This window comes from Plasmodium knowlesi (genome assembly GCF_000006355.2).
Source record: "Plasmodium knowlesi strain H genome assembly, chromosome: 11".
Taxonomy (NCBI): domain Eukaryota; phylum Apicomplexa; class Aconoidasida; order Haemosporida; family Plasmodiidae; genus Plasmodium; species Plasmodium knowlesi.
In genome coordinates, this window is record NC_011912.2 from 156829 (window position 1) to 184622 (window position 27794).

At 39.6% G+C, this 27794-nt stretch overlaps 3 protein-coding genes across 3 annotated transcripts; 2 read left to right on the forward strand and 1 right to left on the reverse strand.

The window, feature by feature from the left end:
* Positions 1-266: 266 nt before the first annotated feature.
* Positions 267-1505, reverse strand: PKNH_1104100 (U1 small nuclear ribonucleoprotein 70 kDa homolog, putative; the record flags this gene model as incomplete). Its single annotated transcript, XM_002261180.1, has 1 exon — positions 267-1505. The coding sequence occupies one exon, from the start codon at positions 1503-1505 to the stop codon at positions 267-269; it is 1239 nt and encodes a 412-aa protein (XP_002261216.1).
* A 1641-nt stretch (positions 1506-3146) lies between these two features.
* Positions 3147-4489, forward strand: PKNH_1104200 (suppressor of kinetochore protein 1, putative; the record flags this gene model as incomplete). The annotated part of the gene is made up of 5 exons (XM_002261181.1): positions 3147-3249; positions 3492-3634; positions 3857-3922; positions 4144-4284; positions 4454-4489. 5 exons carry the CDS (start codon positions 3147-3149, stop codon positions 4487-4489), a joined length of 489 nt encoding a protein of 162 aa, XP_002261217.1.
* A 2472-nt stretch (positions 4490-6961) lies between these two features.
* Positions 6962-27136, forward strand: PKNH_1104300 (SICAvar, type I; the record flags this gene model as incomplete). The annotated part of the gene is made up of 12 exons (XM_039114120.1): positions 6962-7066; positions 7418-8267; positions 19319-19413; positions 19541-20146; positions 20355-21053; positions 21258-21789; positions 22038-22144; positions 22365-22976; positions 23428-24066; positions 24867-25559; positions 25776-26423; positions 26753-27136. 12 exons carry the CDS (start codon positions 6962-6964, stop codon positions 27134-27136), a joined length of 5970 nt encoding a protein of 1989 aa, XP_038969740.1.
* Positions 27137-27794: the final 658 nt, after the last annotated feature.

A 27794-nucleotide genomic window follows, 5' to 3' on the forward strand; every position in this document is an offset into this window, starting at 1 on the left:
ATCACAGTAAAGTACGCCCACATCCTTCTCTCCGCAGTTAAAAATTCTCTGTATGTGGTACAACACAGAGGGGAGAATATATTCAACAGTCGGTTCACAGAAAGGGGGCGACTTTCTCCAATTTTCTCTTGAATGCATTTGTTCTTTCTGCCTCAAGAGTAGGAACATAGGTGACAATACACACTGGGAAGATAAGAACAGAACTGTACAGAGTGGATGACATTTCATTTATCCCTTGAGGTGCACAGAGGCAGACTATTATTTTATCAGTAATAGTTGTAGTGTCCATAATCCCTTCCTCCGGGTGCGTCTGCACCGTAACTGTTGTGCATATTCATATGGGAATCTGCTCGCTCGTATTCGGCTCTGCGCTCATCCCCGTTGTGGAAGTAGGGTCCACTTTCATTTTCCCTGTCCCGGCTTCTGTGCCTGAGCTTGTCCTCGTCGCGGTTGCGATTATTTTGATCGCGTTTGTAATTACGATCGTGACTGTAACTGTGGTCGCGCTTGTGGTGGCGCTCTCGGTCGCGTTCATGATCTCGGTTGTAATCCCTGTCTCTGTGTCTGTCCCTATCCCTATCGCGGTCTCTGTCCTTATCTCGCTCTCTATCCTTATCTCGCTCTCTATCCCGATCGCGGCTGTCCCTACGCCTATGTTTGTGCCTGTGGTGCTCGTGTGATTCGCTGCGTCTGCTTCTATGGTGACGATCCCGCTTGGAGCTTCTATGCTCGTCCCTCCTATGATGTCTATGTCCCCTGGACGTGTCATTCGCGTCATCGCTGCCGTCATCATGGCGCTCATTGTACAGTGGAACATTCTTGTAAATTTCTTCTACCTTCTTTTTGTCATTTCTGTACTTATCCTTATTAATTAGGGCAGTCAAATTAATATTATGAGTCATCTTTTTCCTTTCATCTGATCCCCTTGGAGGTCCCTTCCCACCACCCAGTCGTCTAGGAATCCAATTCTTCACTGTCCTCGCCCTTTCCACATCCACCAGAATTCTCCTATTGTCTATTTTCTTCCCATCAGCCAAATTATATGCGTCGTTAAAACTTTTTGTATGTTCAAATTCTATGAAGCCATATCCTTTTGGCTTAAAATTTTTATCATAAATTATTTTCACCTTTTTTATCTTCCCATAAACTTCAAATTCTTTTTTTAATTTTTTCTCATTTACATCATATGATAATCTTCCAATGAAAATCGTTTTTTTGGGGTCTTCTGTCAAATCTACATTTTTAAATGGATCATAATTCTTTCTCATTTCCTTTAACATTAATTCATTGTATGTTATTTTCTCCTTTTTTTTTCTTTCCTTTCTTTCTTTGGCATTTTCCAGCTTTATCTTTGGGGGGGGCTCTTTATCCTCAAAAAGATTCACATATTCAGAGATGCCACTGTACGCTTCGTGCTTCTTTTTCTGGATAGGTTTGTAAAAAGTGAGGGGAGGCCTGGCATGGAACAGGATTAAGATGTGTGGTGGCATCCCGATGGCCGACATTTTTTCCTTAAGCTTGTAAATAATGTGTGCTCGTGTTCGTGCGTAGGTAGTTAGGGAAGGGTACTGCGGGAGTTTAGAGCGTGTAGAACTTAAACAACCGACTTGAATAAGCAGGGGGTTCGTACCACGAAGGAGTGCTGTCGTCCCTGTTTAAACAGCGTCTCTTCTAAACACCCCTTTTCGCCAACTATGGAGCATTTATATTTCTTTCCTTTTTTCCTTAGTCCAACTTCGTAACGAAACAGAGGAGCATAGTCTTCATTTATGATAACTGCTGCAGGGGTAACATGCATACTGCATGCGTGAAATAGAAAAATATTTTTCCCCTGGTAACCCTTTTATGTGTTTGCTTCAGCCCTCACCCAAATGTACTTGTTCTGGCGCATCCCGCTCTTGTTGTCACCGTCGACCTTCTAAGGGGGGGGAGGAAATTTCTAGGAGTGATCCTTTATTTTTTTCCCCTATACATGTACTTTGCGCCTTTTAAACGTTTTACAGACTTCTTTTCTTTAATTTTCGCTTCTTTCATTCCTTAAATTTTTCTCATCTCCGTTTTTTTTTTCGTTCTCACATGTGCACAACACGTACTGTTTCACCATTTGGCGACGACTTCCTGGGGGGCATATTTTCGTAGCCCTAAATTCGGCCTGCTTCTCTCACTGTACGTGATTGCGAATATGCTTAGCCGCTTTTGAAATTTACGCACTTGGAATTTTACGATTCTCTGCTTCTTCTCTTCCTCTTTTGCTATATATAACATCGCGCATATGACTGGTATTTTTCTGAATTATATTGCAGTAATATGCTGAATGCTTTGCCCCCCCACAGCGGAAAGGTCGCTATTTTTTTTTTTTTTTTTTTGGTATTTCCCTAGCGCAATATATGCTGTGCAGCAATTTGTAGCGGAATCCCGCTTTTTTTTTTTTTTTTTTTTTTTTTTTTAACTCTTTTTCCTTTTAAAAGGAACATGCACTGTGACAACTCGTATTTTTCTTTTTTCTTTCTTTCCTTCACATTTCTTCTTTTGAGGCAGGAGCCCCCCGCACCCGTACTATGTTCGCTTAAACATAAAAGGGATAAAGCATACGCACCCTTCCCCACACACCTTGACCGGAGAAGAAGGTTAAAGCGAAAAATAGAACGTATTCCAAGGAAGTGCCCGCATAGCTGTTGCATGGTAGATCACACAGCGGAGAAAGCGCACGTATATATGTAGACGGATGCGGAACAATTTTGTTCTCCACATTGTACACAAATCAACGGAACGCGTGGAAATTTCGGCGTGTGAGGAACCCGTTTCATATATACCCCCGGATTTATCATTCACTCCAACTCCCTTGGAATGCCTGTCATTTTTGCTCCTTCAGGTTTTACCCACATTTCAGGACCGGAACAAACTTTTAAACCTTTGTTTTCGCAATCCACTGTGGAATAGTAAGATTTTACAGGACAGTGTTCAGGAAGTCTGCTTCCTTGCGTGCATGTACCACTGTTTGAGTAAGGGAAGGGGCACACACGCAGAGTAGTCGTGCGGTGGTATCGTTGGTATCCTTCGTCGGGTGTGCACATTCCCATTACTTTTTCCTTCACCCTCCCCTCCTGTAGATTGCACCGAATCCGCACTTCTTACCCGCCTGCAGAATGAAGAATGACAAAATAAAATTAGTGAGTTTCGAGGGGGATGAATTCATCGTCGATAAATACACTGCGTCCATGTCGACGGTTATACTTAACATACTTGAAGGTATGTGCATTGATATATGTGGGGGTGAAATTATAGTAAGGGTAACTGCACCTACTTGCGAATACATACCGGTATGGACTGCCGTGTACCTCCTTGCCTGTTCTCATTCAAATCTGGTGATCTCGTCTGTGGCCCAACCGGTACTTTCGCGGATGCTGCTTTCTGACCTGCCGTCTTCCAGTCATTTTTTTTTTTCCATCCCGCCCACTTCTTACTTTTCCTCTGTTACCCTTCCTTCGCAGTAATGACGGCCGAGGAAGACACCATACCACTACCTAACATAAAAACACCGATTCTAAAAAAAATCATCGAGTACATGGAGTACCATATTAACAACCCCGCAGACGAAATCCCCAAGCCCCTCATCACCTCCAACCTGCAGGACGTAAGAACGTTGCATTATTTGGTGCCTCAAGGGGAGAAGGTGTTTTCTCTTCCATTGATGTATTAATAGTATCCTGTCAGCCGTCACATGTAGATCATCATATGTCCACCATCCCATACGGATATTCAGAACCGGGCGGGCCCCCACGGCGTGGCATGCACATTCATGCGCCTTTATTCTCCCCATCTCTTAACCATCCCTTTAATGAACACCCTAATGTAGGTCGTTTCAACGTGGGACTACGATTTTGTAAATACGGATAAGGAAACCCTGTATGAGTTGATAGAGGTAAGGGGAAGGAAAAAAGAAAGGAGGAAAAATGAGAGTCGTACTGTCGGCTGTGGTAACCATGTTAGAAGGGCGAGGCTGATGAAACCACAAGATTTTTCCAGTCCATGTTCATCATTTTTTCATACCGTATCTGTACACACAACTTGCGCAATCGTGGATTTCTTAATGTGCATGTATGTTTGTCCGTCATTTACTGACACACGCACATATATTTTTAGGCATCCAACTACCTCGATATAAAGCCCCTTCTGGACTTAACCTGTGGAAAAATTGCCTCCATGATGAAAGACAAAACGACGGAAGAAATTCGAGCAGAATTTGACATCGTCAACGACTTCACGAGGGAAGAGGAGAAGCAGGTGGGTTTATTTATCAAAGCAGCGTGGGAAATGGCTTATGTACAAAGTTTGATTACCTAATTTAAACCCTTTAACCCATTTAAGGGAACGGATCATCCGGTCGATATTTTTTCAGGTAGAAATATTTCACGGGTTAATCATTTAATTACGTTACTTCTCCATTTTACAGATACGGGAAGAAAACAGATGGTGCGGTGACATCTGAAGACATCACACAAAGTGAGAGAATGGCAGACGTGTGCAAGGGAAGTGTGCGATGGATAGTCATTCACGAACGGGGGGGTTGATGAGAATAACAGCAGGGAGGAACATGTATACCATGCAGAACAGTTCAGAATAATGGGATCAGTAGGGCAGTGAAGAACACACGATATTAGGACATATGAAATTGGGTCACGGGACCCGTGGAATCTCTTTAACACACGCCACTGCGGACGCTACTATGCCTATATTTCTTTCCGGAGCGCGCAGGAATATCTCCCTCCGTCCCGCACTCTTACAAATTCTCCATTCCAATTTTGTTATACTCTAATTATTATGGCTGTATAGTAATAACTTTTTTTTTTTTTTTTCATTTTTATTCCCTTTTTCCAAAATAAATAATCTTCCTATACAATTTTTACTCCCTTTCATTAAAAGAAAAAGGGGGAGCATAAAACTTCCTGTGCATTTTTCTTTGCAATTGTCGTAAGAAGAGGGGACGAGAAGAATAATCTACTTTCCCATCTCTTCCTCCTACGTTTCATTCCTTCCCTTTCATTTTTTTTTTTTTCTTTCTATTTTTTTTTCTCATCTTCCTTCCTTTCTCTTCTTTCCATAGAACTTCTTTATTTTTCCTCCTCCTTAAACCTTTCTTTCTTTTCCCCCCTTAAGAACTCTTCCTTCCTTTTCACCCTTTAAACCTTTTTCTTCTCTTCTTACCCTAAAACCTCCTTTTCCTTCTCACCCTTTAAACTTTTCTCCTTAAAACATTCTTTTTTTTTCTCCTTTTAAACTTTCCCCCTTAAAACATTCTTTTTTTTTCTCCTTTTAAACCTTTCCCTTTAAAACATTCTTTTTTTTTCTCCTTTTAAACCTTTCCCTTTAAAACATTCTTTCTTTTCCTTCTTTAAACCTTCCCCCTTAAAACATTCTTTCTTTTTTCCTCCTTTAAAATTTCCTTTTTTTCTCCCTTAAAACTTTCATTCTTCTTTTTCCCCCTTAGAAAACCTTCCTCCTTCTTCCTTTTCCCTTCTAAAACATTCCTTCTGCTTTCCCTTTAAAACGTTCTTTTTCTTCCCTTTAAAAACCTTTCTTCCCTTTCCCTCTTTAAACCTTCCTTCTTTTCCTCCCCTTTAAACCTTTAAAAAGGAAAACATTCTTTCTCCCCCTAAGGAAGCTAAAATACCAGAACATATTATTGTTGTTCTAATAACCGAGGAAAGAACATTCCTCTTTCCTTCCCTCTTTAAACCATCCTTACTTCCCTTAAGAAACCTTCTTTTCTTCTTTTCCCCTTTAAAACTGAAAAGGAAAAAATAAAAAAAAAAATTTTCAACTTCTTCTGCCCTTCCTCCATTAAAGAGTTAAGTACCAGGCCATATCTTATACTTATTCTTAAAAAAACGGAGGAAAAGAAACTTCTTTTTCTTCGTTCCTTTAAACGAAACTTTCCTTCCCTTGAACAAAACCTTTCCACTTCCCTCTATGAAACAATACGTTCCCTTCTTATATTATTATTATTGTTCTTTTTTTTTTTTTTTTTTATGGCAATGAAAAAAAAAGAATAAAAGGGGGGGTAGTATAGGAACGGAATATAGAAAAGAAGAAAAGAAAAAAGGAACCAATAGAGAAGAAAAGAAAAGAAAGGAACGGAATAGAGGAGGAAGGAACGAAATAGAGGAGGAAGGAACGAAATAGAAAAGGATAAAGGAACGGAACGAAATAAAGAAAAGAAAAGAAAGGAACGAAATAGAAAAGAAAGGAACGGAATAGAGAAGAAAAGAAGAAAGGAACGGAATAGAAAAGAAAAGAAAGGAACGAAATAAAGAAAAGAAAAGAAAAGAAAGGAACGGAATATAGAAGAAGAAAGGAACGAAATAAAGAAAAGAAAAGAAAAGAAAGGAACGGAATATAGAAGAAGAAAGGAACGAAATAAAGAAAAGAAGAAGAAAGGAACGAAATAAAGAAAAGAAAAGAAAAGAAAGGAACGGAATATAGAAGAAGAAAGGAACGAAATAAAGAAAAGAAGAAGAAAGGAACGAAATAAAGAAGAAAAGAAGAAAGAAACGGAATAGAGAAGGAACGGAATAGAGAAGGAACGGAATAGAAAAGAAAAGAAAGGAACGAAATAAAGAAAAGGAAAGAAAGGAACGAAATAAAGAAAAGGAAAGAAAGGAAGGAATAGAAGATAAGAAAAGGAAAGAAGGAAAGAAAAGAAGAAGGGAAAAAAGGAAGAATAGAAGGAAGAGTAAAAGAGGAAGAGTGAAGAAAGAAGAAAGAAAGGAAGGAATAGAAAAGAAGAAAGAAGGAAAAAAAAAAAGAAGAAAAGGAAAAAAATACTCTTACTTCTTTGTTTTCCTTCTTTCTTCCTTTTTCTTTTTTTTCTTTTTTTCTTTTTCCTTTCTTTTAATTTTATATATAATATATATATATATAAATTTTCTTTTTTTTTGGACGACGACCAAGACGCGCAACCATGGCGTCATCAGGAGTACCTGCTGGTGGACTGCTGGAAGAGTGGCTGCAGAAATTGAAGGAGAATGGGAAATTAACTGGTAGTTCGACGGGTCAGGACATTGTAGTAAGTGCATATATACATATATACATACATATATACATATATATACATATATACATACATATATACATATATATACATATATACATACATATATACATATATATATATATATGTACATATATGTATACACATATGTTACATATACATACCTCTACATATATACACATACATATATACACATACATATATACATATATATACATATATATACATATATACATACATATATACATATATATATATATATGTACATATATGTGTATACATATGTTCATATGCATATGTATAATTCCAGTGGCATAAATATTATTTTTGCGAGAAAAGAATTTTTTTCCCATTCTTCCTTTGTAGGCCAAGTTGAAGAAGGATTTGAAAGATGAATTTGAGAAATTGAGCACTTGGCTGGTGGACAGGCAGGAGTCAAATGAGGTAGCGGGTCTTTGTAAGGACGTGGGGAAACTTGTGAGGGGGGCGAACGGTGGTGTCGTGTTCTACTTGCAGAATTTATGTAAAGGGATAGCCGAAATAAAATATTTCATCAGTGGAGTAAAGAAGGTTAGGAAATATTATGGCGCAGCGGAGGATAATCAAGCAACAATTGAGAAGCTCACCGATGATAAAGCTTATCCACGTTGTATTGTTGGTACATTGGCCCTATCTGCATTGTACGGAGATCACTGTTATTCAGGCGCAGTCATGGACCACTTAAAGAACGACGTGAAAGTGGAAAATAAGATAAAGGACACACACAAGGATGCTATCGCAAACTTGGGTATATGTAAAAAGGTTACCAATGCAGATTTAATGTTTGCTAAATCCTTACTTCAATCTACAATCGAACAAAGGACACAACAGGAAAGGAAGGAAAGACAGAAGAACGAGAACTGGAGGATATATTGGCCCTGGTCCTATAGGCCAAGTGTCTGTAAGCAGCCGGCGAAAGCGGGAACAACCGAGCACGAGGCAGGGAGGAAAAAAATTTTACAGGACAATAAAAAAAGTTTAGTCGAGTTCACTTTAGGGAAGAACACTCAAAGTGGTAGTAATGCATCATCTACCATGGAAGACATCTTAGTAAATGACGACTATACGATTTCAGGGGATACATTAACACAAGCACTCTCATCAGCGATAAGTTCGGGTAATGTTGATGTAGGCAAGGCAATAGAGAATGTAACGAAGGCAGCCAAGAAAACTGAGGGTAAGTATCTTATTGTTAATGTATTAATATATTAATAATGTATTAATATATTAATGTATTCCATTATTAATATATGAATAATGTATTAATGTATTAATATATTAATGTATTAATGTATTAATATATTAGTAGTGTATCACATCATTAATATATTACATCATTAATGTATGAATGTATGAATGTATTAATGTATTAATATATTAGTAGTGTATTACAATATTAATATAATACATTATTAATGTATTAATATATTACATTATTAGTGTATTAATGTATTAATGTATTGATGTATTAATGTATTAATGTATTAGTGTATTAATATATTATTAATGTATTAATGTATTAATATATTACATCATTAATATATTAATATATTAATGTATTACATTATTAGTGTATTACATTATTAGTGTATTACATTATTAATGTATTATATTATTACATTATTAGTGTATTACACCATTAGTGTATTACATTATTACATTATTAATGTATTACATTATTACATTATTACATTATTACATTATTACATTATTACATTATTACATTATTACATTATTACATTATTACATTATTACATTATTACATTATTACATTATTACATTATTAGTGTATTACATTATTAGTGTATTACATTATTAATGTATTATATTATTACATTATTAGTGTATTACATTATTAATGTATTACATTATTAATGTATTAATATATTAATATATTAATGTATGAATGTATTAATGTATTACACTATTAATGTATTACATTATTAATATATTAATACATAATTAATGTATTACACCATTAATGTATGAATGTATTAATGTATTAGTGTATTACAATATTAATGTATTACAGTATTAATGTATTACATTATTAGTGTATTACATTATTAGTGTATTACATTATTAATGTACTACATTATTAATGTATTACATTATTAGTGTATTACATTATTAGTGTATTACATTATTAGTGTATTACATTATTAGTGTATTACATTATTAATGTATTACATTATTACATTATTACATTATTACATTATTACATTATTACATTATTAATGTGTTAATGTAATAAAAAGAAAAAAAAGGGAAAAAAAAAAAAGGAAAAGGAAAAGAAAAAAAAAGAAAACATTAATATTAGAAGAAAACAGGAAGTAAAGAAATGGATATAAGGAAAAAGAAAAAAGTAAAAAAAATAATAAAATAATAAAATTAATGTAGGTGAATGGATGTGCATGAGTTGTACTGCGTTTTGTGGTTGGTGTATATGTGTAAGATTTCTTATTTAGGTTGTGGGATTTATAATATTTTACGGTGTATATGTGTAAGATTTCGCATTTAGTTTTGCGGGATTTAATATTTTTACGGTGTACATGTGTAAGATTTCGCATTTAGGTTGCAGGATTTATTATTTTTACGGTGTACATGTGTAAGATTTCGTATTCAGGTTGCGGGATTTATAATATTTTTACGGTGTACATGTGTAAGATTTCGTATTTTTAGGTTGCGGGATTTATAATATTTTACGGTGTATATGTGTAGGATTTCGTATTTAGGTTGCGGGATTTATAATATTTTACGGTGTATATGTGCAGGATTTCGCACTTTTAGGTTGCGGGATATAATATTTTTACGGTGTATATGTGTAAGATTTCGCATTAAGGTTGCGGGATTTATAATATTTTTACGGTGTATATGTGTAAAATTTCGCACTTTTAGGTTGCGGGATTTTATATTTTACAGTGTATATGTGTAAGATTTCACATTTAGGTTACGGGATATAATATTTTACGGTGTATATGTGTAAGATTTCTCATTTAGGTTGCGGGATTTATAATATTTTTCGGTGTATATGTGTAGGATTTCCCACATTTAGGGGTGTAAGGTTTGAGGTTATAAGGACAACAGTATATGGCCTGGTATTTAGATATTTTAGGGGAAAATTCTTTTTTTTTTTTGTTCAAGAACAAATAAAAAGGAAAAAAAAAAAAAAAAGAATGTGTGTTCTTTTAAAAAAAAAGAAGAAAGTTTTTTTTTTTTTTTTTTTCTATGAACAAAAGGTGTCCTTTCACAAAAAAGTTTCACAAAAAAGAGAGAAAAAAAAAAAGTTACAAATAAAATGAGAAATAAATGTGCAAGGAAGAATCTTTTTTTTCTTCTTTTTTTTTTTAATAGAGTACTAATATGAATGTTCTAGCGTTCTTCCACACTTTTTTGCGCGGAACCGTAATATAGTCCGGGGGGGCGCGCGCATCCATACACTTTTTACGAGAATAGAACACCTATTCAGGAACTCTCGAAAAAGGAATAAAAAAAAAAATTTTATGAGAAAAGAAAAAAAAAAAAAAAAAATAGGTGGACCCTTAGTGTGGAGGAAAGTGAGGAGGTTATGGGGTGTTAGAAGTCAGATTCCGGTTTTAGGTATGAAGGTGGTAAGGGTGTTAGAATAAGGTTTTAATGGTATTGGAATAAGGTGGTAAGGGTGTTAGAATAAGGTTGTAGGGGTGTTAGAATAAGGTTGTAGGGTTGTTAGAATAAGGTTGTAGGGGTGTTAGAATAAGGTTGTAGGGGTGTTAGAATAAGGTTGTAGGGGTGTTAGAATAAAGGTTGTAAAGGTACTAGAATAAGGTTGTAGGGGTGTTAGAATAAGGTTGTAGGAGTGTTAGAATAAGGTTGTAGGGTTGTTAGAATAATGTTGTTGGCGTGTTAGAATAAGGTTGTAGGGGTGTTAGAATAAGGTTGTAGGGGTGTTAGAATAAGGTTGTAGGGTTGTTAGAATAAGGTTGTAGGGGTGTTAGAATAAGGTTGTAGGGGTGTTAGAATAAGGTTGTAGGGGTGTTAGAATAAAGGTTGTAAAGGTACTAGAATAAGGTTGTAGGGGTGTTATAATAAGGTTGTAGGAGTGTTAGAATAAGGTTGTAGGGTTGTTAGAATAATGTTGTTGGCGTGTTAGAATAAGGTTGTAGGGGTGTTAGACTAAGGTTGTAGGGGTGTTGGAATAAAGGTTGTAAGGGTGTTCGAATAAAGGTTGTAGGGGTATTAGAATAATGTTGTAGGGGTATTAGAATAATGTTGTAGGGGTGTTAGAATAAGGTTTTAGATTATAGGAGTAAGGTTTTAGGGTATAGGAATAACGTTTTAGGGGTTTAGAAGTCAGATTCCGGGTTCAGGGTTCAGGGTTTAGGGTTCAGGGTTTAGGGTTCAGGGTTTAGGGTTTTAGGGTTCAGGTTTTAGGGTTTAGGGTTCCGGGTTTAGGAGTAGGGTTCCGGACTTAGGAGTAGGGTTCCGGGTTTAGGAGTAGGGTTCCGGGTTTAGGAGTAGGGTTCCGGGTTTAGGAGTAGGGTTCCGGGTTTAGGAGTAGGGTTCCGGGTTTAGGAGTAGGGTTCCGGGTTTAGGAGTAGGGTTCCGGGTTTAGGAGTAGGGTTCCGGGTTTAGGAGTAGGGTTCCGGGTTTAGGAGTAGGGTTCCGGTTTTAGGAGTAGGGTTCCGGGTTCAGGAGGAGGGTTTTAGGGGTGTCAGAAATTAGATTCCGGGTTTAGGTGTAAGGTTTTAGGGTGTTCGATGTCAGATTCCGGGTTTAGGACAAATGTGTCAGGGTGTAAGAAATGAGATTCCAGGTTTAGGTGGAAGGTGTCAGGGTGTTAGAACTTAGATACCGGGTTTAGGAGGGAGGTGATAGGGTGTAAGAACTTAGATTCCCGGTTTAGGTGTAAGGTGCCAGGGTGTTAGGACTTAGATTCCTGGTTTAGGACAAAGGTGTCAGGGTGTTAGAAGTCAGGTTCCGGGTTTAGGTGGAAGGTTTTAGGGGTGTCCGAAATCAGATTCCAGGTTTAGGAGGAAGTTCTGAAGGTGTAAGAACTTAGATTCCGGGTTTAGGAGGAAGGGGTCAGGGTGTATGAACTTACATTCCGGGTTTAGGAATGAAGGTTGTACGGGTGTTAGAAGTCAGATTCCGGTTTTAGGAATAAGGTTGTAGGGGTGTCAGAATTCAGATTCCGGGTTTAGGAATGAAGGTTGTACGGGTGTTAGAAGTCAGATTCCGGTTTTAGGAGGAAGGTTGTAGGGGTGTCAGTACTCAGATTCCGGGTTTAGGAGAAAGGTGTCAGGGTTTGAGAACTTAGTTTCCGGGTTTTGGACAAAGGCGTCAGGGTGTTAGAACGTAGATTGCGCATTTAGGAAGAAGGTTTCAGGGTTTCAGAACTTAGTTTCCGGGTTTTGGACAAAGGCGTCAGGGTGTTAGAACGTAGATTCCGCGTTTAGGAGGAAGGTGTCAGGGTGTTAGAATTTAGATACCGGGTGTAGGACGAAGGTGTCAGCGTGTTAGAACTCAGATTCCGGGTTTAGGAGGAAGGCGTCAGGGTGTTAGGACTTATATTCCGGGTTTAGGAGGAAAGTGCCAGGGTGTTAGAACTTAGATTCCGGGTTTAAGACAAAGGTGTCAGGGTGTTAGAATTTAGATTCCGGGTTTAGGAGTAAGGTGTCAGGGGTGTCAGAATTCAGATTTCGGGTTTAGGACGAAGGTGTCAGGGTGTTAGAACTTAGATTCCGCGTTTAGGAGGGAGGTGTCAGGGTGTAAGAACTTAGATTCCGGGTTTAGGACAAAGGTGTCAGGGTGTTAGGACTTAGATTCCGGGTTTAGCCCAAAGATGTCATGGTGTTAGAACATACATTCCGGGTTGAGGACAAAGGTGTCAGGGTGTCAGAAATCAGATTCCAGGTTTAGGACAAAGGTGTCAGGGTGTAAGAACTTGGATACCGGGTTTAGGACGAAGGTGTCAGGGTGTAAGAATGTAGATTCCGGGTGTTAGAACTTAGATTCCGGGTGTTAGAACTTAGATTCCGGGTGTTAGAACTTAGATTCCGGGTATTAGAACTTAGATTCCGGGTGTTAGAACTTAGATTCCGGGTGTTAGAACTTAGATTCCGGGTATTAGAACTTAGATTCCGGGTGTTAGAACTTAGATTCCGGGTGTTAGAACTTGGATTCCGGGTGTTAGAACTTAGATTCCGGGTATTAGAACTTAGATTCCGGGTGTTAGAACTTAGATTCCGGGTGTTAGAACTAAGATTCCGGGTGTTAGAACTTAGATTCCGGGTTTAGGACAAAGGTTGTAGGGGTGTTAGAACTTAGATTCCGGGTGTTAGAACTTAGATTCCGGGTGTTAGAACTTAGATTCCGGGTGTTAGAACTTAGATTCCGGGTGTTAGAACTTAGATTCCGGGTGTTAGAACTTAGATTCCGGGTTTAAGACAAAGGTGTCAGGGTGTTAGAATTTAGATTCCGGGTTTAGGACGAAGGTTGTAGGGGTGTTAGAACTTAGATTCCGGGTGTTAGAACTTAGATTCCGGGTGTTAGAACTTAGATTCCGGGTGTTAGAACTTAGATTCCGGGTGTTAGAACTTAGATTCCGGGTGTTAGAACTTAGATTCCGGGTGTTAGAACTTAGATTCCGGGTGTTAGAACTTAGATTCCGGGTGTTAGAACTTAGATTCCGGGTGTTAGAACTTAGATTCCGGGTGTTAGAACTTAGATTCCGGGTTTAAGACAAAGGTGTCAGGGTGTTAGAATTTAGATTCCGGGTTTAGGAGTAAGGTGTCAGGGGTGTCAGAATTCAGATTCCGGGTTTAGGACAAAGGGGTCAGGGTGTAAGAATTTAGATTCCGGGTTTAGGACGAAGGTTGTCAGGGTGTTAGAAGTCAGATTCCGGGTTTAGGAGTAGGATTCCGAGTTTAGGAGGAAGGTGTCAGGGTGTAAGAACTTAGATTCCGGGTTTAGGAGGGAGGTCTCAGGGTGTAAGAACGTAGATTCCGCGTTTAGGACAAAGGTGTCAGGGTGTAAGAACTTAGATTCCGGGTTTAGGTGGCACATTCCGACTTTAGGAGTCAGATTCCGGGTTTAGGACAAAGGTGTCAGGGTGTAAGAATTTAGATTACGGGTTTATGATTAAAGGTTTCAGGGTGTTAGGATTTAGATTCCGGGTTTAGGAGGAAGGGGTCAGGGTGTTAGGACTTAGATTCCTGGATTAGGTGGAAGGTCTCAGGGTGTTAGAACTTAGATTCGGGGTTTAGGAGAAAGGTGTCTGGGTGTTAGATGTCAGATTCCGGGTTTAGGACAAAGGTGTCAGGGCGTTAGGACTTAGATTCCGGGTTTAGGTGGCACATTCCGACTTTAGGAGTCAGATTCCGGGTTTAGGACAAAGGTGTCAGGGTGTCAAGATTACCATTCCGGGTTTAAGAAGAAGGTGTCAGGGTGTCAAGATTACCATTCCGGGTTTAAGAAGAAGGTGTCAGGGTGTGTTAGAAGTCAGTTTCTGGGTTCAGGAGGGAGTTGTCAGGGTGTTAGAAGTCAGATTCCGGTTTTTGGCAATGGTGTCAGGTTGTTAGAACTAAGATTCCGGGTTTAGGACAAAGGTGTCAGGGTGTTAGGACTTAGATTCCGGGTTTAGGAGGATGTTGTCAGGGTGTCAGTATTCAGATTCCAGGTTTAGGAGGGAGGTATCAGGGTGTAAGAACTTAGATTCCGGGTTTAGGACAAAGGTGCCAGGGTGTCAGAACTTTGATTCCGGGTTTAGGACAAAGGGGTCAGGGTGTTAGAGCTTAGATTCCGGGTTCAGGAGGAAGGTTGTAGGGGTCTTAGAAGTCAGATTCCGGGTTTAGTAGGAAGTTGTCAGGGTGTTAGGACTTAGATTCCGGGTTCAGGAATGAAAGTTTTAGGGTGTTAGAATTTAGATTCCGGATGTAGGGGGTAGGTTGTACGGGTGTTAGAACTTAGATTCCGGTTTAGGAGTAGGGTTCCGGGTGTAGGAGTAGGGTTCCGGGTGTAGGAGTAGGGTTCCGGGTTTAGGAGTAGGGTTCCGGGTTTGGGAGTAGGGTTCCGGGTTTAGGAGTAGGGTTCCGGGTTTAGGAGTAGGGTTCCGGGTTTAGGAGTAGGGTTCAGGGTTTAGGGTTCCGGGTTTAGGAGGAAGGGATCAGGGTGTAGGAACTTAGATTCCGGGTATACGACAAAGGTGTCATGGTGTTAGAACGTTGATTCCGTGTTTAGGAGGTAGGTGTCATGGTGTTAGAACTTAGATTCCGGGTTTAGGACGCAGGTGTCAGGGTGTTAGGACTTAGATTCCGGGTTTAGGAATAAGGTTGTAAGGGTGTTAGAATTCAGATTCCGGGTTTAGGACAAAGGTGTCAGGGTGTTAGAAGTCAGATTCCGGGTTTAGGAGTAGGGTTTCAGGGTTTAGGAGTAGGGTTCCGGGTTTAGGAGTAGGGTTCCGGGTTTAGGAGTAGGGTTCCGGGTTTATGTGTCAGGTTCCGGGTTTAGGTGTCAGATTCCGGGTTTAGGAGTAGGGTTTCAGGGTTTAGGAGTAAGGTTCCGGGGTTAGCTTTAGCTGCTTTAGGGGGGGGATAGGAAAAACTCCTCGCAGACAGGAACTGGATACGGCATTAAGCGCATGGTAGTAACCGGATGGTAGGTAGCGGATGGTAGGTATCGGATGGTAGGTACCGGATGGTAGGTACAGGATAGTCGGTACCGGATGGTAGGTATCGAATAGTGGGAACTGGATGATATGAACCGGATGGTAGGAACTGGATGGTATGAACCGGATGGTATGAACCTGGATAGTATGAACCGGATGGTATGAACCGGATGATACGGAAACCGGATGGTATGAACCGGATGGTAGGAACAGGATGGTAGACACCGGATGGTAGACACCGGATGGTATAAGCCGGATGGTATGAACCGGATGGTGGAGACTGGATGGTGGAGACTGGATGGTGGAGACCGGATGGCAGTGAACAGGATGGTAGGAACCGGATGGTGGAAACCGGATGATGTAGAAACCGGATGGTAGAAACCGGATGGTATGGACAGGATGATGGAAACCGGACGGTATGAACCGGATGGTATGAACCGGATGGTAGTAATCGGATGGTAGAAACCGGATGGTATGAACCGGCTGGTATGAACCGGATGGTGGGAACTGGATGGTGGGAACCGGATGGTAGGGAAGCATCCCAGCATCCCTCCCGGGAAGGGAGTGGAAAAACTCCTCGAAGACAAAGACCGGATACGACGCAACAATCGGATGGTATAAACCGGATGGTATGAACCGGATAGTATGAACCGGATGGTTTGAACCCGATGGTATGAACCGAATGGTTTGAACCCGATGGTATGAACCGGATGGTATGAACCGGACGGTATGAACCGAATGGTAGTAACCGGATGGCAGGAACATGATAGTAGAAACCGGATGGTAGTAACGGGATGGTGGGAACTGGGTGGTAAGAACCGGATACTACACACTAACCTGATGGTATGAACCGCATGGTATGAACCGGATGGTATGAACCGGATGGTATGAACCGGATGGTATGAGCCGGATGGTCTGAACCGGATAATATGAACCGGATGGTATGAACATGATGGTATGAACTGTATGGTATGAACCTGATGGTATGAACCGGATGGTGGGATCTTCATGGTGGGATCTTCATGGTGGGAACTTGATGGTATGAACCGGATGGTTTGAACCGGATGGTATGAACCGGATGGTAGGAACCGGATGGCAGGGACGCATCTCAGCATCCCTCCCGGGAGGGGGGAAAGGAAAAACTCCTCGAAGACAAAGACCTGATACTATACACCAACCGCATGGTAATAACCGGATAGTAGTAACCGGATGGTAGTAACCGGATGGTAGTAACCGGATGGTAGACACCGGATGGTAGAAACCGGATGGTATGAACCGGACAGTATGAACTGGATGGCATGGACGCATCCCAGCATCCCTCCCGGGAGGGGTAGGTAAAACTCCTCGAAGACAAAGACCTGATACTATACACCAACCGCATGGTAATACCCGGATAGTAGTAACCGGATGGTAGTAACCGGATGGTAGTTACCGGATGGTAGACACCGGATGGTAGAAACCGGATGGTATGAACCGGACAGTATGAACGGGATGGCATGGACGCATCCCAGCATCCCTCCCGGGAGGGGTAGGAACAAACTCCACGCAGACAATGACGGGATTCGGCACACGAACCTGATGGTGTGAACTGGATGGTATGAATCGGATGGTATGAATCTGATGGTATGAACCGGATGGTATGAACTGGATGGTATGAACCGGATAGTATGAACCGGATGGTATGAACCGGATGATATGAACCGGATGGTAGAAACTGGATTGTAGGAACTGGATGGTAGTAACCCGATGGTAGTAACCGGATGGTAGAAACCGGATACTACACACCAACCGGATGGTAGGGACCGGATGGCAGGGACGCATCCCAGCATCCCTCCCGGGAGGGGTAGGTAAAACTCCTCGCAGACAAAAACAGGATACTATACACTAACATGATGGTAGTAATCGGATGGTAGTGACCGGACGGTATAGACCGGATGGTATGAACTCGATGGTATGAACGGGATGGTGGAGACTGGATGGTGGGAACCGAATGGTGGGAACAGGATGGTGGGAACCGAATGGTGGGAACAGGATGGTGGGAACCGAATGGCAGTGAACGGATGGTATGAACCGGATGGTACGAACCGGATACTACGCACGAATCCGATGGTATGACCCGGATGGTATGACCCGGATGGTATGACCCGGATGGTATGACCCGGATGGTAGACACCGGATGGTAGTGACCGGATGGTACGGAACGGGATGGTAGTAACCGGATGGTATGAACCTGGATAGTACGAACCGGATGGTATGCACCGGATGGTATGAACCGCATGGTAGTGACCGGATGGTAATGACCGGATGGTGGAGACTGGATGGTAGGAACTGGATGGTGGGAACAGGATGGTAGGAACTGGATGGTTGGAACAGGATGGTAGGAACTGGATGGTATGAATCGGATGGCAGGGAAGCATCCCAGCATCCCTCCCGGGAGGGGGAGGAAAAAACTCCTCGAAGACAAAAACCGGATACGACACAAGAATCGGATGGTGGGAACTGCATAGTGGGAGCAGGATGGTATGAACCAGATGGTATGAACCGGTTGGTGGATACCGGATAGTGGGAAGTGCATGGTAGGAAGTGGATGGTGGGAACTGGATGTTAGTAACCGGATGGTAGTAACCGGATGGTATGAACCGGATGGCAGGGGAGCATCCCAGTATCCCTCCCGGGAGGGGTAGGTAAAACTCCTCGCAGACAGGAAGGCAAACCGGATGGCAAGGGGGAACCGGATACTACACACCAGCCGGATGGGAGTAACCGGATGGTAGATACAGGATGGTAGGTATCGGATGGTAGGTACGGGATGGTAGTAACCGGATGGTAGTAACCGGATGGTAGTGAACGGATGGTATGAACCGGATGGTATGAACCGGATGGTATGAACCGGATGGTATGAACCGGATGGTATATGCCGGACGGTATGAATCGGATGGTATGGACCGGATGGTATGAACCGGATGGTATGAACATGATGGTATAAACCGGATGGTATGGACCGGATGGTATGAAGTAGATGGTATGAAGTAGATGGTATGAACCGGATGGTGGGAACTCGATGGTATGGACAGGATGGTATGAACCGGATGGTAGGAACTGGATGGTGGGAAGTGGATGGTGGGAAGTGGATGGTGGGAAGGGGATGGTAGAAACCGGATGGTATGAACCGGATACTACACACTAACCGGATGGTATGAACCGGATTGTGGGAACAGCATGGTGAGAACTGGATACTACACCAACTGGATGGCATATAAACTGCAAATTTAAAACAATCCCAAAAGAAAAAAGAAAAAAAAAAAAGGAGAAAAAATTTTCATCGATTGTGAATGACATACATTTACTTAATCTACATAAATACATACAACATACAACATACAACATACAACATACAACATACAACATACAACATACAACATACAACATACAACATACAACATACAACATACAACATACAACATACAACATACAACATACAACATACAACATACAACATACAACATACAACATACAACATACAACATATATACGTACATATCATTTTACATTTCGTATTAATCCTGTTCTTTTTTTCGTAGCTGAAGTATGCATGAAGCAAGAGGGCCAGCCATTTTGCCAGCGCTTGGAATGTGCAGAAAAACATTGGAATTTGACGAAAGGACAGGGCAATACCGTAAGGGGGCAAAAGGGTGTACATCTACATATACATATATGTAGATGGATATATATATATATATATATATGTATATATGTATATATATGTATGTGTATGTATGTATATACTTTCCATTTATATGTAGGACAATTTCTGGAACAATTATGTCAAGAACGAATTAGGCAATCTCTTTAATCGGGCGGCTGCTAGTGATGGTGGCACCGGAGGTGCCCATTGCAAGAACGCTTCCCTAGATGGTGCAAATAAAGAAGCATGCAAACACATTACAGCTAAATTAGATATTATGTACCGAAATTCAAAGGGCAAACACAAATTGTCTGATCAAATTATAAATTGTCTTCTGATAAATGCTTATGCTAAAAAATTAAATGAACAAGCAAAACAAAGAGGGTATTGTGACATAGGCAAGGGGATACAGGAGGCTTTCAATCACAGTAAAACCATTATTGGGAATACGTCAGGTCCATGTGGAACGGGTACTAATGGCAATAATTGTATTGAATGCAAATGGCAAGAAAGTGACTATGAAAACTGCACAATTAAGGCAACTGACAACGCAGCCCAAACGGAGAATGTAAAGTCTAAAGTGGAATCAATGCTCAACAACAACAGACGAACGAAGGACAGCCCAATACAGAAAATCTTGGCTGAGTTCAATAAGGAAAATACCTTATGTGAACGTATAAATTGTGCAGCGAATTGGTATAAGGACACCAAGACGAGTGGACAGGTAAGTAGGCATACGACACCTAGTTGGGTGATAAGGAATGGCAGTTACATGTATACATATATATACATACGTATATGTACATATGCACCTACATATATACATGTATACACATATATATATATGCATATGTATATATGTATATATGTCTATATATGTATATACGTATACATATGTATATGTATATATATATACTCACCACCTTATACAGGGCAACTTTTGGGAAAAGAATGGTGCTGCTGTGGCAACACTATGGAAAGATTTGGCTGGAGCAATGGAGAAGAGCAAGGGAATAGGAAACAGCGATTGTGATCATGTGCAAGATGGAACTACAGCATCTCCTTCTGACAGGACGGCATGCAATTATTTGTATGCCGGCTTACAGAAACTGTATGAGAAGCCGGACGCGTCGGCGGGGGCGCCGGCGCCGGCGGCGCCGGCGCTGTCGTCGCCAGACGACGGCATCCTATCTAAGAACAACCCATCGTTTAGACAAACGATGGGTTGTTTCTTACTTCACGCATATGCAAAGGAGATGAAAAAGAAGTCCATTTGTAATATTGATAAAGGGATAAGCACAGCTTTCGAACTGGGAGAAAAACTGCGTAGTAGTGGTACTTGCAATGGTGGTGCTGGCAGTGGCAAGGGACCTTGTGTCCCTTGCCAATGGGAGCAGAAGAATTTTCAGGATTGCGAAATTAAAACAAATGGAAGCACTGACCCAAATTACAAGGTTGAGAACAAATTGAAGGACATCGTAAAGGAAAGCGATCCCGCTGTGACGGCAGCTGCACAGAAAATGAATGAAGTGAAGGACTTATGTAAACGCTTCCAATGTATATCCGAAAAATGGTTAAAAGACGTCAAAAATAAGGGGCAGAATGGCCAAAACCTGACAAAAGACGACTGGGTAAGGGAATAACCATGAGACACATAAAAATACATACCTATATATACATATATATATATAGGTGTATACACATATATATACGCGTACGTATATATATACATGTATATATAGGTATATGTATACGTATGTATGTACGTATATATATATATATATATATATATATATATATATATATATATATATATATATATATATTACTTGTAGAATGATGTATGGAATGAAGTCAAAGCGGAACTCACCGAACTTGGAAGCGCCATAAATTCTAATAAGAGTACTGTAGGCACCTACTGCAGCAAACTTGGGAATCATACGGACGGAAGGCCGAGAGATAAGGAGGCTTGCCTCCGTATAGCAGCAGGATTAAAAAGTCTCTACGACATCCAAGACAATGACAAACCCGTTAAGGCATCGTTCAAAAGAACGATGCGTTGTGTTTTATTAAATGCCATTGCGGATAAAATGAAGAACGAATTGCCATGTGAAAGGGGAAGGAGTGTAACGGAAGGGATAGATAAGGCATTTAAGAAGAGTAATGACATTATGAAGGAAAGTGAAGGTTGCAAGAATAATGATAACTGTTTTACGTGTGAGAGGTTTACGGGCTATAAAAATTGCACATTTAAAGAAAATAGCCGCACAGCGCAATTAACGGAGTTAAAGAAAAAAATTGACCCAAAGTTGGAAGATAGTAATATTAGTAGTTCCTTCACGAAGGATTCTCTAATGAGGACCATATGTAAGTAGACACAACCAACACAACCACAATCCTATTACACAATTCCCGCACAACCATCATCATCATCACCATAGCCACCATCAAACCATTCTACTATCATCACCATCACCACCATCAAAGCATTCTACTATCATCACCAATTCCACCTTCCCCTCCTTCCTTTTCTTTTTATTCCTTTTTCTATTTTTCCCTTCACTTTTCCACTTCTATTCCTTTCATTTTCCTTTAACATCTTTCCCCTCCCGCAGGTGGTGGTCAATGCAAAAACATGAGTAATTTGTGTGGTCGTGTAGAATGTGTAAAGAAGCAGTGGTTCGATGACAGGGGGTATGGGACGACGGATACAACGAAGGCGGTATGGAATAATATTGTCCACTCTATCAAGTGATAGATTAGTGTACGAAGTGTATGCGTACACACTGTTGTATATATGTTTTCATGGGATGAATAAATATACACATACATATATATACATATGTATGTACATATACATGTGTATGTATATACATATACATATGTATATACATATGTATATATGCATATGCATTTATGTATATATATATACTTACCTATAGGATGAAATTTGGAAGGAAGTCCAGAAGCAAATCACTGAACTTGACAAGAACATAGGAAAGAATAATGATGACAGTACAGACAGTCTGTGTGCTGCCGTTCAATGTACCAATGGTAATGCAGATGATTGCGTAAGCAAAACAACATGCAAACTTATTGTTAAAGCATTGAAGAACATACATGAGATGAAGGAGAACGGATCCGGTTCTGAGGGGGCCAAATTGAATGACCGAATATTTCGTTCTACCATGCGTTGTGCAATACTCAATGCCTTTATACACACATTAAAGGAACATGCGAGAAATGGTGGTTACGGCTGTGCTGTAGAGAAAGGAATAAAGGAGGCCTTCAGTAAGGGGGAGGAGGAAGAAAATCGCGAAAAGTGGTGTAAGAAGAATGGTAAGGAAGATGGTTCATGTGAGGCGTGTGAGGAAAGATTGTGCTTTGGTTCTAAAATTGGGAAGGCTGATAAACTGTGGGATGAAGTAATGAAGAAGTTAAACACTGACATCAACACCAAAATACAACCAACATTGTCCAAAATAAAAGAAAAGGTCACTTTATGTGATCGCGTGAATTGCATAGCATCTCGAGTTAAGGCCAAGGGAAATGAGGTAAGTAGAAAGAGAAGAAATAAAGAAGAAAAGGAAAAGGATAGAAAAAGGAATAAAAAGAAAAGGGAAGAAAAAACATAAAGGGTTCAGGGTTCAGATTCCGGGTTCAGAAGTAAGGTTTTAGCTTATAGGAGTATGGTTTTAGGGTATAGGAGTAAAGGTTTTAGGGTATAGGAGTAAGGTTTTAAGGGTTACCTTTATGCTTTAAGGGGGGGAGGAAAGGAATAACTCCTTGTAGACAGGGACCGGATACCACATACTAACCGGATGGCACACTAATCCGATGGCAGACCGACCGGATGGCACGATAACCGGATGGTGGGAACAGGATTGTGGGAACTGGAGGCTACATACCTAAACTCAAAAGAAAAGAATGAATAAAAATGAATGAATGAAAAAAAGAAAAGGACTGTATATATGTATATATGTATATTACCATCACCTTATACAGGACAAATTTTGGAAGACAGATGGCGAAGTCGCTAACTTATGGAAAGATTTGTCCGAAGCAATGAAGGTAAATGGGGGTAAAGACGACAACGGAGGTCAATGTGATCAAATGGATGATAATGGCACCGCAGGTGCCAAGACTAGACCAGCAACTGACCCTGAAAAAAAGGCATGCCAATATCTGTCAGCAGGTTTCAAAAAACTAAGAGAAAATTCCTCTTCTAACCGCAAGGATGGCAAACTCTTGTCCAGCTCATCGTTGAGACAAACGATGGGTTGTTTCTTACTTCATGCTTATGCAAATGAAATGAAAAATAAGTCCATTTGTGTTATTGATGCGGGGATAAAAAGAGCTTTCAAGAATGCAGGTAGTTGCAATGGCAAGAGACCTTGTGTCCCTTGCCATTGGAATGAAGCCGACTATGACAAATGCCAAATTACCACAACTGGCACAAATGGCAACACTACGAAAAGTGCAAAGGACAAATTAAAACATGTTCAGGATAATATTAACAGCACCGCAGAAGACAACCTAAAGAAAATAAACCGCATGGATAAGTTATGTGATTATATTAAATGCGCCGGACCCAAATGGTTCAAAAACAAAAACGGAGGTAACGGCAACCCTACGCAGACTTGGGTAAGTACTACTACAACCAACACATCCAACCTACCATCAACACAACACTTAGGGGGGGTAGAGAGGAATAATATAGAAGAAAATGAATAAAATGAAAAAAAAAAAAAAAAATTCAGATTCTGGGTTCAGGAATAAAGGTTGTATGGGTGTTAGAATAAGGTTACAAGGTATAAGATGAAGGTAGTACGGGTATAGGAGTAAGGTTGTAGGGGTGTTGGAATGATGTTGTTGGGGCCGGTTTTAGGAATAAGGTCGTAGGGGTGTTAGAATAAGGTTCTAAGGGTGCTAGAATATTGTTGTAGGGGTGTTAGAATAACGTTGTTGGGATGTCAGATTAACGTTGTGCGGGTGTTAGAATAAGGTTGTAGGGGTGTTGGAATGAAGGTTGTTGGGGTGTTGGAATGATGTTGTTCGGGGTGTTGGAATGATGTTGTTTGGGGTGTTGGAATGAAGGTTGCTGGGGTGTTGCAATGATGTTGTTGTGGTGTTGGAATGATGTTGTAAAGGTGTTGGAATGATGTTGTCTGGGGTGTTAGAATAAAATGGTAAGGGTACTGGAATAAGTTTTCAGGGTACAAGATTAAGGGTTTTAGGGTTTAGGAGTAAGGTTTCAGGGTATAGGAATAAGGTTCCAGGGTTTAGGAGTAAGGTTCCGGGGTTAGCTTTAGCCACTTTAGGGGGGGAAAGGAAAAACTCCTCGCAGACAATGATCGGATACTACACCAACCGGATACTACACCAACCGGATACTACACCAACCGGATACTACATATATATAACCTTCTCTTTTTCTTTTACAGTGTGACTTTTGGGAGTATGAAGGCGTCAAACCCAAACTGCAGGATTTATTCGAGAAGATCAAGTCCGGAGGACAGGACACTAATGATGTATGCAATAAATTTGGTGATGGTAATGAGGATAGTGTTGAAAGAAAAGCATGTAATCATATCACAGCAGGGTTACAATACATTAAGGACATTCAACCAAATGGTAGTGGTGGTAGTGGTCAAGACAACCAACTGCTCCAACGAGCAGTTGGTTGTATTGCTCTTAACATGTACGCTGATCAAATAATTAAATCGACGGACAATGTTTGTCCCATGGATGAAACAAAAATAAGTAAAATGTTTGAAGAATGGAATAAAAGTAATTCTTTATGTAATGGTGTTAGTAATAATAATGGTTGTTTTGAATGCAAGAGGGAAGCGAATTTTGGTTCTTGCAACCTCCTCGTTGATAAAGACTTAATTGGAACATCAACAGTACAAAATGCAAATTGCAATGATAACGACGACAATAAAGACGTCCAAAAACAAATGAAAGAACTCCTCGAAGACAAATCCCAATCCAACTCTACCATTAAATCCAACATAACAACCACCTTAACTACTATCACTAACATGACCTCTTCTTTCTGTACTCAACTCCAATGCGCCGCAAAGAAATGGGGAAAGACTAATAATAAAGCAAATTCAAATGGATCAGTTAGTTGGGTAAGCATGGACAACTGCATACATACATATATATAAATACATATATGTATATGTACGTGTATATGTATATACATATGTGTACGTGTATGTATATGTATATATATGTATATATATATGTATATGTATATGTATATGCATGTATATGTATACACATATGTGTATACATATACATATATATTTTTTTCTCTTCTTTCCCTTCTTTTGTTCTATGTTTAGGATGCCTTGAGGGATGAGATCGAGAAAGAATTGAAGGCACTTCTAGAAAATATGACGGAGGGTCAGACTAAATCGGAAATTACCAAATACTGTAACGACAGGGAATGGGGTGAATTTGGCCATAAAGGAAAACACACAAATAAAGCAGCTTGTTTGCTTTTTGCTTCAGGATTAAAGCACATTTATACCCATGGTAATGGCCGCGGTAGCGGCCAGGTTAATGGCCCATCGTTTGGACAAACGATGGGTTGTTTATTTCTTAAAGAATATGCAAAACAATTAATAGATTTGGCAGATAAAGAAAAAAAGTATAAGGTACATCCTCTTTGTGAAATAGATAAGGGCATAGATCACGCTTTTAGCAAAAGTGAAAAAATTATGAAAGACACATCTCCATGCAACAAGAATGGTAATTCTTGTTTTGAATGCAAATGGAATGATAACGATTATGATGATTGCAAAATTGGCAATGATAAAGTAAAGACCAATGTGGAAACATTGTTCAAGCACGACGAAAACAAAAAACATATGCAACAAACATTAGAGAATACAGTTTGTCCCATCCTTCTTACGGATATCCTTACCCCTTTTCTTCCTTTGGCTCCTGTCTCTATTGGCCTTTCTGCTATGGCTTATTACCTTTGGAAGGTAAGATAAAAAAGAAAAAAAAAAAAAATTTTAATGGACAAATTTAATGGGAAAAAGGAAAAAAAAAATTTTTTTAATGGTTAAAAGGAAAAAAAAATTTTTTAATGGTTAAAAGGAAAAAAAAAAATTTTTAATGGTTAAAAGGAAAAAAAAATTTTTTTAATGGTTAAAAGGAAAAAAAAATTTTTTAATGGTTAAAAGGAAAAAAAAAAATTTTAATGGTTAAAAAAAAAAAATAAAATAAAATAAATGTGTAAAAAGAACATTTCACAATCTTCTTAACAAAAATATCCTCTCATATTTTTTTTCTTTTTTTTTTTTTTTTGTAGTATTTTGGTCCTCTTGGTAAAGGAGGACCACGTTTCAGAAGATCTCCTACTGAAATTCCTGGTTCATCAGTACAGGAACAGGTCCTTAATCATGTGCAACAAGATAGTTCACATGAATATCGTTTGGTGAAGGAACGAAAACCTCGTTCTGTTCCAACAGGAACGAAACGTTCTGGTCGCGTGAATCGTCGAACGATTATTGAAATTCATTTTGAAGTGTTGGATGAATGTCAAAAAGGGGACACACAATTGGCTCAGAAGGATTTTCTGGAACTTTTGGTTCAAGAGTTCATGGGATCGGAATTTATGGAAGAAGAACAGGTTCCTTTGGAACGTGTTCCTATTGAAGAGCTTCCAAGCTTAGGTTCCGGGTTATTGGTTTAAGGTTCAGTGTTTAGGGGTTTATGTTTATGGTTTCATGGTTCAGGGTTCAGGTTTTAGGGTTTAGTGTTAATAGTTCCGGGTTTATGTTTTAGGGTTCACAGTTTAGGGTTTAGTGTTCACGGTTCAGGGTTCACAGTTTAGGATGAAGGATATTGGTTTCACACCTTTTGTCCTTTTTTTTTTTCCTTTTTATATTTTCTTGAAAAAAAAAAAGGACAAAAGAAAGATTCTTTCTTCCACATTTATTTCTTATTTTGTTTGCAAGTTAATTTTTTTTCTGGTATAAACACACAAACATATGTAAGACATGGTAAAAAATATTGTAATTTGTTCGAGCACAGTTCCTTCTCCTTCCCTTTTTTTCGGTAAAAACACTTTTTTCCTTAAGAATGCCTCTTTTTTTACTGTTTTTTTTTTTTTTTTTCATTTTTCCCCCTTATTCTTTCTTTAATACGTGACTGTTTGTTCTGCAGTACGGGGCATCATTTATGTATATACATGTGTTCGCATGTAGGGTTGCATAAATAATTAAAAAGGTGGCATATGTTCGTTTTGTCTTTCTTTTTTTATATTACCTCTTTTTTCCTTCCTCCTTTTTTAAAATGACTGTTAAGATGGATACTTCTTCCTCAGAGGGAAGCCATCACATCGTGCTGGA